Source organism: Petromyzon marinus, unplaced genomic scaffold (assembly GCF_048934315.1).
Source record: "Petromyzon marinus isolate PM22_M1 ecotype Great Lakes invasive population unplaced genomic scaffold, UKy_Petmar_22M1.pri1.0 PM_Scaffold_1, whole genome shotgun sequence".
NCBI classification, from domain to species: domain Eukaryota; kingdom Metazoa; phylum Chordata; class Hyperoartia; order Petromyzontiformes; family Petromyzontidae; genus Petromyzon; species Petromyzon marinus.
Genome location: NW_027423057.1, coordinates 3,910,603 through 3,925,000, shown reverse-complemented (window position 1 = coordinate 3,925,000; position 14,398 = coordinate 3,910,603). Strand labels below are relative to the sequence as shown.

Genomic DNA, 14,398 nt, shown 5'->3' with positions numbered 1-14,398 from the left:
GCGCCGACGGTGGAAACCAGCCCCAGAGTGGCCCTCGTGTTGAGCCATAGCTGATGAGAGGCACTCCCAGACGGCCGTATGTTATTATCTCTGGAGGGACGGGTTTGTTGTGGAGGCGAATTGCCTGCTGCTGGAAAAGGCCTCCACTTGAGGCCGCTATTTAGAGGTATTTGGTCTACTCTTCCACGCTGGTCCGGACGTGTTGCAGCAAAATAGCCATGCCCACACTTTACCCCACCACACGCGGGGCATTAGCTCGCTGGACTTGCAATACAGAGGTGCAGGTTCGATTTCATTCCCACTCACCCACCCACCGACACTCACTCAGCCACCCACTCAGCCACTCTCTGCGCATCTATGAAAAAGAGCTTCATAGCTCATCGGATTCCTCCAGCAAAAAAATACTCATTATCACCCACCCACTCAGCCATTCACTCACCCACTCTGGCACTCATCCACTCACCAATTCACTCAGCCACCCACTCGGCCACCCACTCAGCCACCCACTCTCTCACCCACTTCGTCACCAGTCGCCCACTGCTACCCACCTACTTAGTCACCGGTCACCCACTGCCACCCACCCACTTAGTCACCGGTTACCCACTGCCACCGGTCAGTCACTCTGCCACCGGTCACTCACTCTGCCACCCACCCACTCTCCCACCAACCCACCGACTCTCTTGCCAACCCACCGACTCTCTCGCCAACCTACCGACTCTCTCGCCAACCCACCCACTCACCCCAGGGAGACACGGAGACACAAGGAGACAAGGGGACCCACATGGTGTGAGAGTGTATCAGCATCATTGTGGTTGTTGTAGTGGTTATGTTGGTTGTTATGGTTGTGGTGGTTATGGTTATAGTTGTGGTGGTAGTGTTTATACTTGTGGTTATGTAGCTGGTGGTTATGATTATATTTGTGGTTATGGTGATTATGGTCGCAGTGATTGTGGTTATATTTGGTGTGGTTATAACCCACGATGTATTTCGTCGAGGATGGATGCCGCCGCGTGCAGGAGTTGGGCGAGGCGTGAGTGAGCCACCTGAAGCGCCCTCCCCGACGGTGGTGAGCCGCCGGGCGGCCGGGGAGTGAGCAGCTCGGCCGGCGTCGCTTCTCCTCCCCCTTCCGGGGCTGCCAACCCCGGTGGTGTTGAGTCGTCCTCCTCTTCCTCCGGAGCCCTGGTACGAGTTTTTCTTCGCGTCTCCATTATAGCGATTCATCTTACTATTTGGCTACTTCTGACGCCAGTTGTAGTGGGTGGAACGGAGAGCGAGACTTCTTACCGAAAGAACCAAAGAGTATGAACTTATATGGTTTATTTAACCTCTTTTTAGTGGTTTGCTATCATTCCCTTTGCACTCATCGTTTTTGTATTGTTTGTTGTTGTGACGTTATGACCCCATGCCCCCTACTGGCACATCTGTGATCAAAGAGCTTTATAGCGCATCGGATTCCTCCAGCACAGAATGAATACCGATTCTTATGATACCGGAATGAACACGTTTGAATTGAATCGCGTACTTTGCTTTAATAGAATAGTTGTGGAATCGATTCTTGTGGAATCTGTTCTCGTGGAATCGAATCATCGATATTAATTACAGAGATTCACCATCGATATTAATTACAGACATTAATCAACGACGTCGCTAGGAGCATCGTGGTGCCGCACTCAGAGTGCAAGCTCGTGGTTTGTTGCTGCTTGCTGCTGCATCTTCGTCTGGGCTCGTGTCTCTTATTCAGCGCGGTTGGCTGCGTACGGTGCGAAAGAAGTTCACGTCTTCTCGCGCGGAGACACGTGCCACACGCCGGCTGATTGTAATTGAAAAACTATAAACTAAACTATTAAGATATATTTTTGTAGTGGTTGAACTTTACACGAACAACTTATGTCTTTCTTCAACCACTTCTTTATTTTCATCGTTAACACGTTCTCCACACTCCACCGTATCCTGGACACCACGGCTCGCTCGCCGTGCTTCGCCCGTCTCGCTCACCACCTTGGTTCCCAGTATCACGTCGCTTTTCTCCGCACACACACACGTCTTCAACTCTATTCCTACGCTCTCTCCACTGCTGGCTATCCTCCTCAGCTCCTCCGCTATACAGCGTCGTCGTACACAGCGAAACCCAATCTCACTTCTCTGTCTCTGCACACCTCGTCTCCAGCTCCTCTATTACTACGCTCTCTCCACTGCTAACTGCTCCGTCTTCTTCAGCTTCACTACGCTCTCTCCACTGCTAACTGCTCCGTCTTCTTCAGCTTCACTACGCTCTCTCCACTGCTAACTGCTCCGTCTTCTTCAGCTTCGCTATCACTATGCTCAGTGCACTGCTAACTGCTTCGTCTTGCTTCAGCTTCGCTATCACCATGCTCCAACTCTCTTCTAAACTCTGTTTCCGAACTCCACGTCTTCACCGCACAGCTCCCAACTCCAATCTCTTCCTCTCTCTCTTTCTCCCCCCAATTTATCCCCATTCTCATTTTCGTTAAGTAATTGGTCCACGTGCCTCCGCACGCCTCGCATCTTCAACCACCTGCCTTTTTCCAGACACCTCGACACCTCCTCGGCCGCAGCAACAGCACCAACCAATCACAGCCCTTCTGGCTTAATTGGCTCGACCGTTACCTCATCACCACAGCCTCTTCACCTGGCTGTCCTAACACGACCCCACTGTTTCCGCCGTCTCCTCAGGCTGACCCCAGATAAACCCCACACTTCTAGATTTAAAGCTTTCGTGACTGCAAGGATCCATACTGTTTGGTTCTATTCGGTAAAGTCACGTAAAAAACAACAACAAATAAAAAAAATTCACGACGTTTCGGCCACAACACAAGTGGCCTTCATCAGATGAAGGGACCAGACTGTCTAGAGGACAGCGCTGGAGTGAACACAGCCAAGCTCAGACTGCGACCTTTAAGCTGAGTGAGAGGAAGCAGAGCGCCTTGACAAAGGAATTACCATAAAAATTAGCATTTAATTGGCGGACTTAGCATGATGAGCATTGTACGGGGGGGGGGGGGGGGGCATGTGCAGACCTGCGAGGGGGGGAGGGGGGGGTTTACATATTGATGGTGTGAAAAGGGAATTTAAGCAGCTGCAAAAGTTTGGGATACCACTACTTGAAAAAATATACTGTACCATTGAAAATTAGTTTAATGTTTGGTTTGATTCAGAACATCTTTCCAATGGTTGCTTAATTTGAAACCATCCTCTCGGTTGAAATTGTGTGTGTTTGTAAATCTGAATTGCCTCGTGAACAAATCTCTGATAAAAACCCGTGGGTTTGCAAAGAACCTTGGTATCGGATAAAATTACATCGTAATCACCCACAGTGTTGTAACAGTGATCAGCTACGACAGAAGATTTCGTTCTGCCGTGTTTCAAATCTGATTTGTGCTCGCGAATTCGGTTAGAGACAAGTCGTTTCGTCTCCCCGATATAGCAGTCACCACAGGTGCAGGTGAATTTGTAAACTCCGGGGGAACTGTAAGTCAGGAATGACATCCTTCACGAATCAAACCAAACATTAAACTAATTTTCAACGGTACAGTATATTTTTTCAAGTAGTGGTATCCCAAACTTTCGCAGCTGCTTAAATTCCCTTTTCACACCATCAATATGCAAACTCCCCCCCTCCCCCCTCGCAGGTCTGCACATGCCCCCCCCCTGTACATTGTTCATCATGCTAAGTCCGCCAATTAAATGCAAATTTTTATGCTAATTCCTTCGTCAAGGCGCTCTGCTTCCTCTCACACAGCTTAAAGGTCGCAGTCTGAACTTGGCTGTGTTCACTCCATCGCTGTCCTCTAGACAGTCTGGTCCCTTCACCTGATGACTTTACCAAATAGAACCAAACAGTATGGATCCTTGCAGTCACGAAAGCTTTAAATCTAGAATTGATAACCTCTACGGGGAGGGCTTTCACCTATCTGTTAGAGCTTTTAACAGACAACGGGACAAGAAGTCACAGCTCATCGAGACGCTGACCTTCCTCAAAAGATGCCGCGATCACAAGGTAATACCCATCGCTTTCACACTCACTTCTGCTGCTGTATCTTCTCCGAATTCTAAACAGATTCTGTTTAAGACCAGCCTATCTTTAATCTCAGAGAGGATAAGGCTACTTCAATTTGAACTCGATACTTTAGACAGGACTCTCCTACAAGCTCATTTAATGTTAACAGAAAAAATGTCACCTTCTGATTGGAATCACGTAGACAACATGACTGCTTCTTCTGCTGATTCACTGTCAGTCAAATGTAAATCTAACCTGATTTCTAAATTCAACCACCTATCAAAGAAGAACCCAGTTCCACATATAACAAAACTAGACGTCAACAAAATCGTCATTAATCAGAGTAGCACCCCGATTTCGGACAATCTGAAAACAGTACTGGCTAGAGGGCTGAATTTTGCTGCCACCCCAAAACACATACCAGTAGATGATATCATCTCTCAGGTCGATGTAGCCCTCAAAGGCGTAGGACACATCCAAGCAGACGTTGCGAGAGCTGCAATAGCCACTATTCTTAAGAATGCTAAGAAACCCATTAGTAACATCAGCAAAAATGAACGCTCTGAACTCGCGAATTAAAAAAACAGAAGTGATTTAGTCATCCTCTCAGCCGATAAAGGCAACGCTACTGTAAATATGGCTAAAGATTCATACAACAACAAAATCCAGAATCTGCTCAACGATGGAAGTTACTCAAAAATCAAAAATAACCCTACTAATAGCCTAGCGATAAAAAACCAACAAGATCATCATAAGTTCGACCTCCCTAATCGACCCAACTAAACGTCCCTCCCTAAAACCTTCTGCTGCAAGACCCCCTAGATTCTATGGTCTTCCCAAGATTCATAAAGAAGGCACCCCACTACGACCCATCGTATCCACGATCAACTCCCCTACCTATAGACTAGCCCGTTTTCTGTCAGATACCTTGCTGTCTTATACTGGCAAGACCGCCTCAGCAGTACTTAACTCAGCACAATTGGTCTCTATGGTCAAAGACGTTGTACTGTCCCCTGACCATATCCTTGTCAGCTTCGATGTGGTCTCTTTGTTCACCAAGGTCCCAGACCTGATACCATTGAAATAATTGAAAATTTGGTCCAATATGGACTAGACCCCGATACACCTGCACTGGTTAGGCACTGCCTCAACGATAACCTACTTTACTTGAATGGCTCCTTCTATAAACAAAATGAGGGTACCCCCATGGGATCCCCCTTGTCACCAGTGATAGCCAATATTTTCATGGAGAAATTTGAATCAGACGCCATCCAGACTTCCACCCTCAGACCTTCCCTGTGGATGAGATATGTAGACGACACTTTCCTCATTTGGCCACATGGCCTCCCGGCTTTGAACCTTTTCCTAGACCACATTAATTCCAGACACCCCGCCATCAAATTCACCATGGAAGTGGAGAAAGATTGCAAGCTGCTATTCTTGGATGTTCTGTTTGAGAGGAGACCTGATGGCTCATTGGGACATTCTGTCTACAGGAAACCCACCCACACAGATTCCTACTTGAAACCTGATTCCCATCACCACCCGATGCAAAAGAATTATCTCATCAAAACGTTATACCACAGGGCTCATTGCATTTCGGACCAACACCACCTGACCAGTGAATTAAAACATGTACATCTGACCCTAAAAAGGAATGGATACTCTGATCTGTACCATCTGCCAAGCTGTTTCTCCCTCCATACAAAAACAACCACTTGATACTCCAATCAAAACCATCACACTACCATATCTAGCAGGTGTTACTAAAAAGATCTCCAAAATTCTAAGCAAACACAAGATCCTGGTCCGGTTCAATACAGTACACAAAATCCGTGACCTGATCCCTTCCGTGAAGGATGTCATTCCTGACTTACGGTACCCCGGAGTTTACAAATTGACCTGCACCTGTGGTGACTGCTATATCGGGGAGACGAAACGACATGTCTCTGACCGAATTCGCGAGCACAAATCAGATTTGAAACACGGCAGAAAGAATTCTTCTGCCGTAGCTGATCACTGTTACAACACTGTGGGTGATCACGATATAATGTTCTCCGATACCAAGGTTCTTTGCAAACCCACGGGTTTTTATCAGACATTTGTTAACGAGGCAATTCAGATTTACAAATACAGACACAATTTCAACTGAGAGGATGGTTTCAAATTAAGCAACCATTGGAAAGATCTTCTGAATCAACCCAAACATTAAACTAATTTTCAATGGTACAGTATATTTTTTCAAGTAGTGGTATCCCAAACTTTCGCAGCTGCTTAAATTCCTTTTCACACCATCAATATGTAAACTCCTCCCCTCGCAGGTCTTCACATGCTCCCCCCCTGTACATTATTCATCATGCTAAGTCCGCCAATTAAATGCAAATTTTTATGCTAATTCCTTTGTCAAGGTGTTCTGCGTCCTCTCACACAGCTTAAAGGTCGCAGTCTGAGCTTGGCTGTGTTCACTCCAGCGCTGTCCTCTAGACAGTCTGGTCCCTTCACCTGATGAAGGCCACTTGTGTTGTAGCCGAAACGTCGTGATTTTTTTCATTTTTTGTTGTTTTTTACGTGACTTTACCAAATAGAACCAAACAGTATAAACCCCACACTGGCCGTGTGATCAATACAATCACGCAGTTTCCCCAGCACACCTTCCTACTCCACTACATCTTTACCAGGTAAGTCCCCACTGAGCTATGTAGCTTTCTTTTTTTCAGAAGCCACCTGGCCATCACAAATGATAGCCCAAGGGTGATTGTTACATTGGGGAAACGAAACGATATATCTTGAACCGTGTCCGTGAGCACAAGGCAGATCTGAAACATGGCAGAACCAATACCTCTGCCATAGCTGACCATTGTTATAACGCTGTGGGCTCGCATGATATTGTTTTTTTCCGAGACCAAGGTGCTCTGCAAACCTTCGGGCTACTAGCAAAGGTTTGTTCATGAAGCCATCCAGATGTATAAACACAGACATATCTTCAACCGAGAAAATTGATTCAAATTGAGCAATCATTGGAAAGATGTTATTAACCAGGTAAAACCTTAACTGCTTCATGGTGTTGCCTTCACTTTCCGCATCTCCAATTTCTTAAGCTTCCCACTCCCCTCCCCATACCCCCCCCCCCTCTTTCTCTCCTCCCTGGCTCCTCCCCCCTTCTCTTACCTATATAGTCTCTTGCTTACAGCAGCTCTTTTGCCCACTTCAGCAATTGTTTCTTGCTGTGGTTTGTCCCACCTGATGATGGACGCTTGTGTTGTGCCCGAAGCATCGTGATTTAATTTATTTTATATTTTATGCCTATGTGACTTTACCGAAAGAACCAAAGAGTATAGCCCAAGGGAGTTTGTGTAGGTGGGAGCGGTGGTGTAGCACAGTAGGGGGCACAGGTGGTGCATCGGCCAGTCATCTCAGTCAAGCAACCAATGGCAACCTGGGTCTGTCTGTCTGTGACCTCCTGCTGCCAGCGGGCGTTCGACGCTTCATGTGGCCTTAACCTGCACGTAGCCTGGCACGAGCGCCGTGGTGACATCACCACTTCGTGGCGAATGGCGGTTGTTGTTTATGGTCGTCTCACGGTTAGCGCTACGCTGCACTACGAACCCAGCGACCCGAGTTCAATTCCCGCTCACGGCCAACACTGGTGACGATTCCGTTCCTGGGCCTCCCCTTGGTCGACTCAGCCTCAAATGAGTACCTGGTGCATTGTGTAAACATCGCCACTGGGGAGATAAAGGCGGACGGATGTGGTGCTGGCCACACACCCCCCTTCGTGTATCAAAGGTGCTGCTCGTTAACAGCACTTGCACCCGACAGTCCTGTCGAAGGCTACATGGGGGATCTTTGTCTTTGTTTGGTGGTGCAGCTGAGCAGGCGCAACTGCACAGCGAGTACCTCTACCGCAAGGCGCACGAGGCCAAGAAGATTTTCATGGAGGAGAAGGCACGGCTCAAGAGGGCGCTCGATGGTAACGGGCAGCGAGAAGGATCTAGAGATGGGCTCACGACGACAAGACGGACGAGAGACAGCGAGACAGACTAGAGACGGATCTAGAGACAATGAGACACGCAAGATGGACTAAGATGGGACAAGACGGTCTGACAATACAGGCGAGAAGAAAACCGCGCTTGGAAAGTGTTTCCGAATGAATCCATGCGTGCGCATGATTTTCCTTCCTTGTTAATTCTCCTCCGCCCGACCCACACCCACTGCCCCCCCTCCCCCGTCCCCTGACGTCGTCACCGTAGAAAACCTGGTGCTGCCTATGGACCTGCGGTGGGAGGCGCTTGAACTCCAGAAGGCCGTGGAGTTCGACGACCAGAGAGGGGAGGGTGAGCTCACATCCCTCACCATCGGGTCTCCTCGCATCTCTCTCTCTCTTCCTTCCTGCGAGACTCTCGAGGCAGGGGGATAAGCGTCGCGCGTCTCCGCCCGCTAGACACGCCGAGTCGGCGCGCATCCACGGCTCGTCGTCGGTCCTTCCTGCCAAGCGGTGGCACCGTGTTTTGCCGCAGAGGTTCGCGGTTCGAGAACGGCGGGCCCTCAACCCCCCCCCCCCCCCACCGGTTTAATGGGTTTAATGCCGCAGTTGCGTTGACCGTAAATACCGCACGGCGATTGCTTCCCAAGTGGACTTTGAAAAATCCCGTGGCGTGAACGCGGAAAAGAGTCCGCCGTGTGTGTGTGGTGGCTGGCGTAAATTTTGGTCGAATGTCGAATGAAGGCGGTGGTCACCACATCACGTGTACTTCTGGAGCGGTCTTCCTTCTGGAGCAGCCTTCCTTACAATATTAGGAAGCCATTGGAGCTTTGCACTTTTAAATCATCGACTAGATTGACAAACTCATTTCTTGAGAACTGCTTTTTGTGGTTAGTTTGTCACACTTCCGATTACCACGGTTGGCTATGTGCTGTAACAAAGAGGTTTAACATACACTGACCCACTCATTCACTCACTCATCATCTTACTCAATTTACCCACTCAACCGCCATATCAATCACCTACTCTTGCAATTGGGACTCTTCCAGGTCTCATTAGTGCTCAGCTGGCTACACAAAATCAACGCGATCACTGCAGAGTGATATTCTAAAACATTCCTGGTCGCTCCTTCCATCCACCCATACACACACCTTCACTCACCCGCACGGGGAAGTATGACAAATGATCACCTACCCTCTCTGTCCCCCCTGCCCCATCTACCCCCTCTCTCTATCCACACCCCCCCCCCCCCCGTGTCAGTAGGAGTGAGCAGCCACATGGATGACGAGTACCGCTGAGCCGGCGTGAAGGACCCACACATCATGGTGACGACCTCTCGCGACCCCGGCTCCCTCCTCAAGCAGTTCATCAAGATGCGGGCACGGGGTCACAGGGGCTACAGGGTTTGGGGTCACATGAGGGATGTGGGTCCCCGTGTATTGCGTGTGTACAAACGCGCAAAGACAGAGGTCCCCCATATAACCTTAACAGGCTCTTGGGGCAGGTGCTGTTTGCGAGGGTTTGGGTGGCCAGCATCACGACTGGCCGCCTTTATCTCTCTAGTGATGATGTTTACACACAGCACTAGGTACTCATTTGAGGCTGAGTCGATCTAGGGGAGGCCCAGGACCAGTTCAGATAATCGCCACTGGTGTTGGCTATAAACAGAAATCAACCTCGGATTACCAGGTTTGTGGGGCAGCATGCTAACTGCTAAATTATCGCACACACACACATGTTCTCTATCGGCTTTAGAATCAGTTCCTTGCACCTCACACGAGCCGTGTCGACCAATCATCGGGCTTGTGCAGTGTGAGACAACTCGCATCCGTTGAGTTAACCTGAAGAAATCTAGTTATTGGTGAAAGGTGGAGGCTGTGTGGGGAGGTGGGGGGTCGTCAGTGGTGGAGCGTTGGACACTTTGGTTTGGTGCATGCAGCTTTTGTCAACTTCATTCCTCGCGATTCAGTCCGCCTTTATCCTATGATCGATCCTTTCCATTGATCGAAAAATGTATCTACTGTAGCACTGTACGCACGGTCGGTGGTCACGGGAAAGATGTACCATTGGGGGCACCACTGTGGCGAGATGTTAACTTCCTCACGTGGTATACAGGAGATCGTAGGTTCAATCCTGACCCTGATGCCTGCTGTATATTTGGAGCTGCGTGTCTCTCTTTTTGACGAGTCGCGTGGATTTCTGTCCAGGTCTTCCTGTTTTTCCCTCTGCATTTAGAATCAACGTCCGTTTAAGAGTATTTGGCTGCTATAAATTTCCACATGACGATAAGCCACTTAGTTGAGCTATGATTTGTGGCCAGGTCGCTTCTGGAAAAGAGCTGCATAGCTCAGTGGGCCTTACCTGGTAAAATAAAAATAGTAAAGTTTTTCCAATGGCGCATCCCAGTTGTGCCAACACGGGGTTTGGCGACCGCGTATACCGGTACGGCTCGGCTTCCGCAATGGAAAAAACAAACAACACAACCCGAGTCGGATGCAGTGGGGGGGGCGAAAGCAGCGTGGCCGGGACGGACGCCGGTGGGAAGAGCTGACTCGGCGTGTGACCACTTGCTGTCATGTTACCACACCACCCTCCCACCACCACCGCAGGAGATGAAGCTGATCCTGCCGAACGCTCAGCCGATGAACCGCGGAGGCCACAAGCTGGAGGCGCTGGTGCGGGCGTGCTGCGCCAACACCGTCACCGACTTCATCATCCTGCATGAGCACCGCGGTATGCCAGGCACGCGCACGCACCGCAGTCGACAAAGCTCCCCCGTGTAGCCTTTAACAGGCTGTCAGGGCAAGTGCTGTTTGTCGAGTGACCTACGAAGGCCGGCAGAGCACACAGCGGGGTGGGTGGTGTGGTCATTACCGCATCTGGCCCCTTTTGTCTCCCCACTGTCGATGCTTGGACACACCGGAAATCGAAGTCAGGTCACCGGATTTGTAGTGTAATGAGATAGCCACTCCGCTCCCGCTCCCCGGTGTGATGCATGGTGTGACGTGTGTGATGCGGTGCAACAGACAGGGGATGGAGGTGTATTTAACTGTGTGTACGATGTGCGGTGTGTAGTATGATGCTGCAGACGGGGGATTGCGGTGTCTTAACTGTCTGTGCAGTGTTATGTGGTGTGATGCCGCAGATGGTATGGCAGTGTGTCTAACTCTCTAGTACACTGTCTGTGTGACACCTGTGGTGTGTCTAACTCTCCGGCGTGCTGTCCATGTGACACGTGGTACGATGCCACAGACGGGATAGTGATGTGCCACCTGCCGCTGGGCCCCACGGCGTACTTGACGCTGTCTAGCGTGGTGATGCTGCACGACATCCGGACGTGGACACGATGTCCAAGGCATTGCCACACCTCGTGATGCACAACTTCACGTCACGACTCGGAAAGAGGGTGCGTGCGGGTACCGTGCCAGTCTCACCCACATCTTCCTCGCCAATCCCCCAAGCACAAGATCCCTCGTATAGCCTATAACCCTTTCTCATTTCCATGATGTACATATACGTCATCGAAACGGAACCGTAAGAAAAACTCAAGTATGTCTTCTGAACCCTGAAGACATACCGAGGCTCCCATAAGGCCATGCGGGAGGGCGTGTGACATAGTTTTGTTCCATACAGTGCCGGTCGTGTTACTATGGTTCTCTGCGGTGAGGGCAATGTATTTTTAAAACAGCAGAGCTACACCTCTATAAATAAAATAAACGCCGAGCCGCTCGCGCGTACCGAGATTCAGCGGTGAACGTGACACCTACCACCCGGCAATTTGCAGATGTCTCGGAATGGGAAAGAGTGAGCAGACTTTTGGGCCAGGTACTGTGTGTCCGCCTGTATATTCGGAGTTTGCATGTTCTCCTCCTGGTCACTTTGATTTTTCTCCGGGTCCTCCGGGTTTTTCCCTACACATTTAGAAACTTGAATTTCGAGTATTTGGCTGCTAAACATTTTTTTGTGAAAAAGAGCTACATAGCTCAGTGGTAAAATAAAAATAATTTCGTTTTACTTTAGTTTTTGAGTAACGGGACAGAGTTTTTATTTAACGCCATCTCTGAAGCTGAAGGCGCGTAATGTTGTTCATTTGTTAATGCATACGCTGTATTAAACAGGGCGGCCGCTGGCCTCTAACTGGCAAACGTCTGCGAGGACGCTTAATGAGAGTCCAGCGCAGTCCGTGTAACTTGCCGCATCCCCTCCCGTGACTTCTGTGCCCCCCCCCCCCCTCCCAACAGGCACAACGTCTACAAGCGCGACGGCAAGGACATCGAGTTGAAGGAGGTGGGACCGTGATTCGAGATGGAGCGCAAGTCTGCCTGACACATTGTTACTCGTCTCCACTTTACACCCCTGCAGAGGCGGTGGAAATTCCACATTCCTTGTGGACTTCCCTACGAAGTGGTTGTAAATTTTATCGACCCCTGAGAGGATGATGGGCTGAATGTAAGAGTCTAGCCTCGGGCTAGGTGGCCCGCGGGTGACTTGTAGAGCGGATCGGAACTTGAGTCGGTGGGGTCGCTGCTCTGGTCGCATTCGCTGTACCGTGACCCGACTCGCATTCCCCCACCCCGGATGCGATGTGTAAATTCAAAGATGATCGGACGTAATGCTGGCCACCCACACCCACCCCTTGGTGTGCCGTGCTGGCTTTCCTACATGCTAACACACGAACAGCGCTTTTCCCACGCCGTCTGTTAAAGGCTGCATGGGGGGGATCTTTGCTTTTGTGTGTCGCGCAGTCTACGAGATTAAACTGGGCACGCTGGACAACGCGGCCACCGCCGAGGTGGAGTGGCCTTGGCGACCGTACATGAACACGGCGAAGAAGAGGAAGTTCCTGAGCGTGGAGTGAGGGAGTGGGGCGACTTCCCCCCCCCCACGGGCCTGGGGGGAGGGGCATTGGGGGGGGTTTGTCCCTGCAAAGCCGGAGTTGGAGTCGAACCTCGCGGCGCTCTCCGCCGAGGCTCGAGACGTTGAGGAGAGGTCGCCGCGTGGATAGGGCACTGCGTGAATCGCTGTTCCAACCCTCGTCACACACGCGCATCATACGCGTCACACACACATTGCGGATGTACATTTATCAAACACAAACATGCACATCGTCGCATGCGTCGCACACAGAAGCACACAATTGCACAAAAAGACAAAGGTACTCCGTATCGCCGTTAACAGATTGCTGGGGCAAGTGCTGTTAACGGGTAGCACCTATGATGGCCGGCATGGCACAGAAGTGGTTGTGTGGCCAGCCCCACGTCTGGCTGCCTTTGTCCTCCCCAGTTTTGCGATGTTAAACACACCACACCATGTACTCAGATGGCTGAGTTCGTAGTGCGCTAACTGCTGCACCACCGCTCCCCAAACGGTGTACATACACACGTACACAAAACGAAACATTAACATTTATTTAAGTAACAAAAAAGAAAATACCAAGTCAGGCAGATGGAGAAAGTGGCGTGTCGCCGTGCACAGCACCGCTCTCGTAGCTACTCACCTAGGGTGGGAGCTCTTGGCTTCAATGCCACCCGGGATGTTTAGATGTGAAAACCTGCCATAAATAATATTTTTGGGAAGTCACAAGCGCCTTAAGTTGCATCTCATCTCGACCATTTTAATGGGCACCCCCCCCCCCCCCCCGTAGCTGTCCCCCTGTGGACAAAATAAAGTAACAAAACTAATCTATTTTTATTTAACCAGGTAAGGCCCACTCAGCTGTATAGCTCTCTTTCAGGAACGACCGGGCCACAAATGAAAGCGCTATAAAGTGGCTTGTCACGCAGAAATATATAGCAGCCAAATACTTTTAAACGCATGTTTCTAAATGTGGAGGGAAAAACCGAAGGACCCAGAGAGAAATCCACGCGGTCACGGGGAGAACATGCAAACTCCAGATGTACAGGCGTCGGGATTTAACCCACGACCTCTATACCAGGCGAGGCCCCAAGGTGAATCAGCACTTGGCCTGCGAGCGGGTATTATTAGTCTGTCAGTAGGGGGTAATGATTCCGGATTTCAGTCTCAATTGAAACTGAAATCTGGAACACTTTTGTCATGTTTTGCTCGTCTAAGTGTGTTCATAAAATACAAGTTTGGTCATTGAGAGAGTTATAAATGTCCTATACGCATTTCATGTTTATTGTGTTTATTGTATTTAATGTATGAAGAAAATAAAATTTTGTATATGCTACAGTATGTTTCACACGTTATTCAGTGACACTGCATATGACGGGCAATGTTTGGGGCAATCGGCCTTCAACATGGAAAATAGATCGAGGCCAAATGACCCGTGGCCACCGCCACTTCAACCGTGGCCCCACCACTTCAACCGTGGCCCCATTGGCACGTTGATGTGTGGCTCTGCCTTCACCTGTGGTGAGAATGAGGCCAGAAAAATT

General features: G+C 49.8%; 1 protein-coding gene across 5 annotated transcripts in view; it reads left to right on the top strand.

Moving 5' to 3' along the window:
• Positions 1-14,190, top strand: part of LOC142922521 (U3 small nucleolar ribonucleoprotein IMP4-like) — a 14,478-nt gene extending 288 nt beyond the window's left edge. Inside the window, exons 1-8 of one of the 5 annotated variants that reach the window (XR_012940123.1) lie at positions 1-1,182; positions 7,887-7,988; positions 8,269-8,352; positions 9,264-9,325; positions 10,610-10,733; positions 11,253-11,406; positions 12,242-12,287; positions 12,746-14,190. The exon at positions 1-1,182 is cut by the window's left edge and continues 268 nt beyond it. Coding sequence is in view for 1 of the 5 variants with exons in the window: in XM_076063321.1 (XP_075919436.1) it covers positions 9,323-9,325; positions 10,610-10,733; positions 11,253-11,374 (249 nt within the window). In the remaining 4 variants the exon portion in view is untranslated. Of the gene's footprint in view, positions 1,183-7,886; positions 7,989-8,268; positions 8,353-8,396; positions 8,538-9,263; positions 9,326-10,609; positions 10,734-11,252; positions 11,407-12,241; positions 12,427-12,745 lie in introns of those variants that run through there. The other 4 variants (XR_012940124.1, XR_012940125.1, XR_012940126.1 and 1 more) reach the window with 4 other exon arrangements.
• The last annotated feature ends 208 nt before the right edge of the window (positions 14,191-14,398 follow it).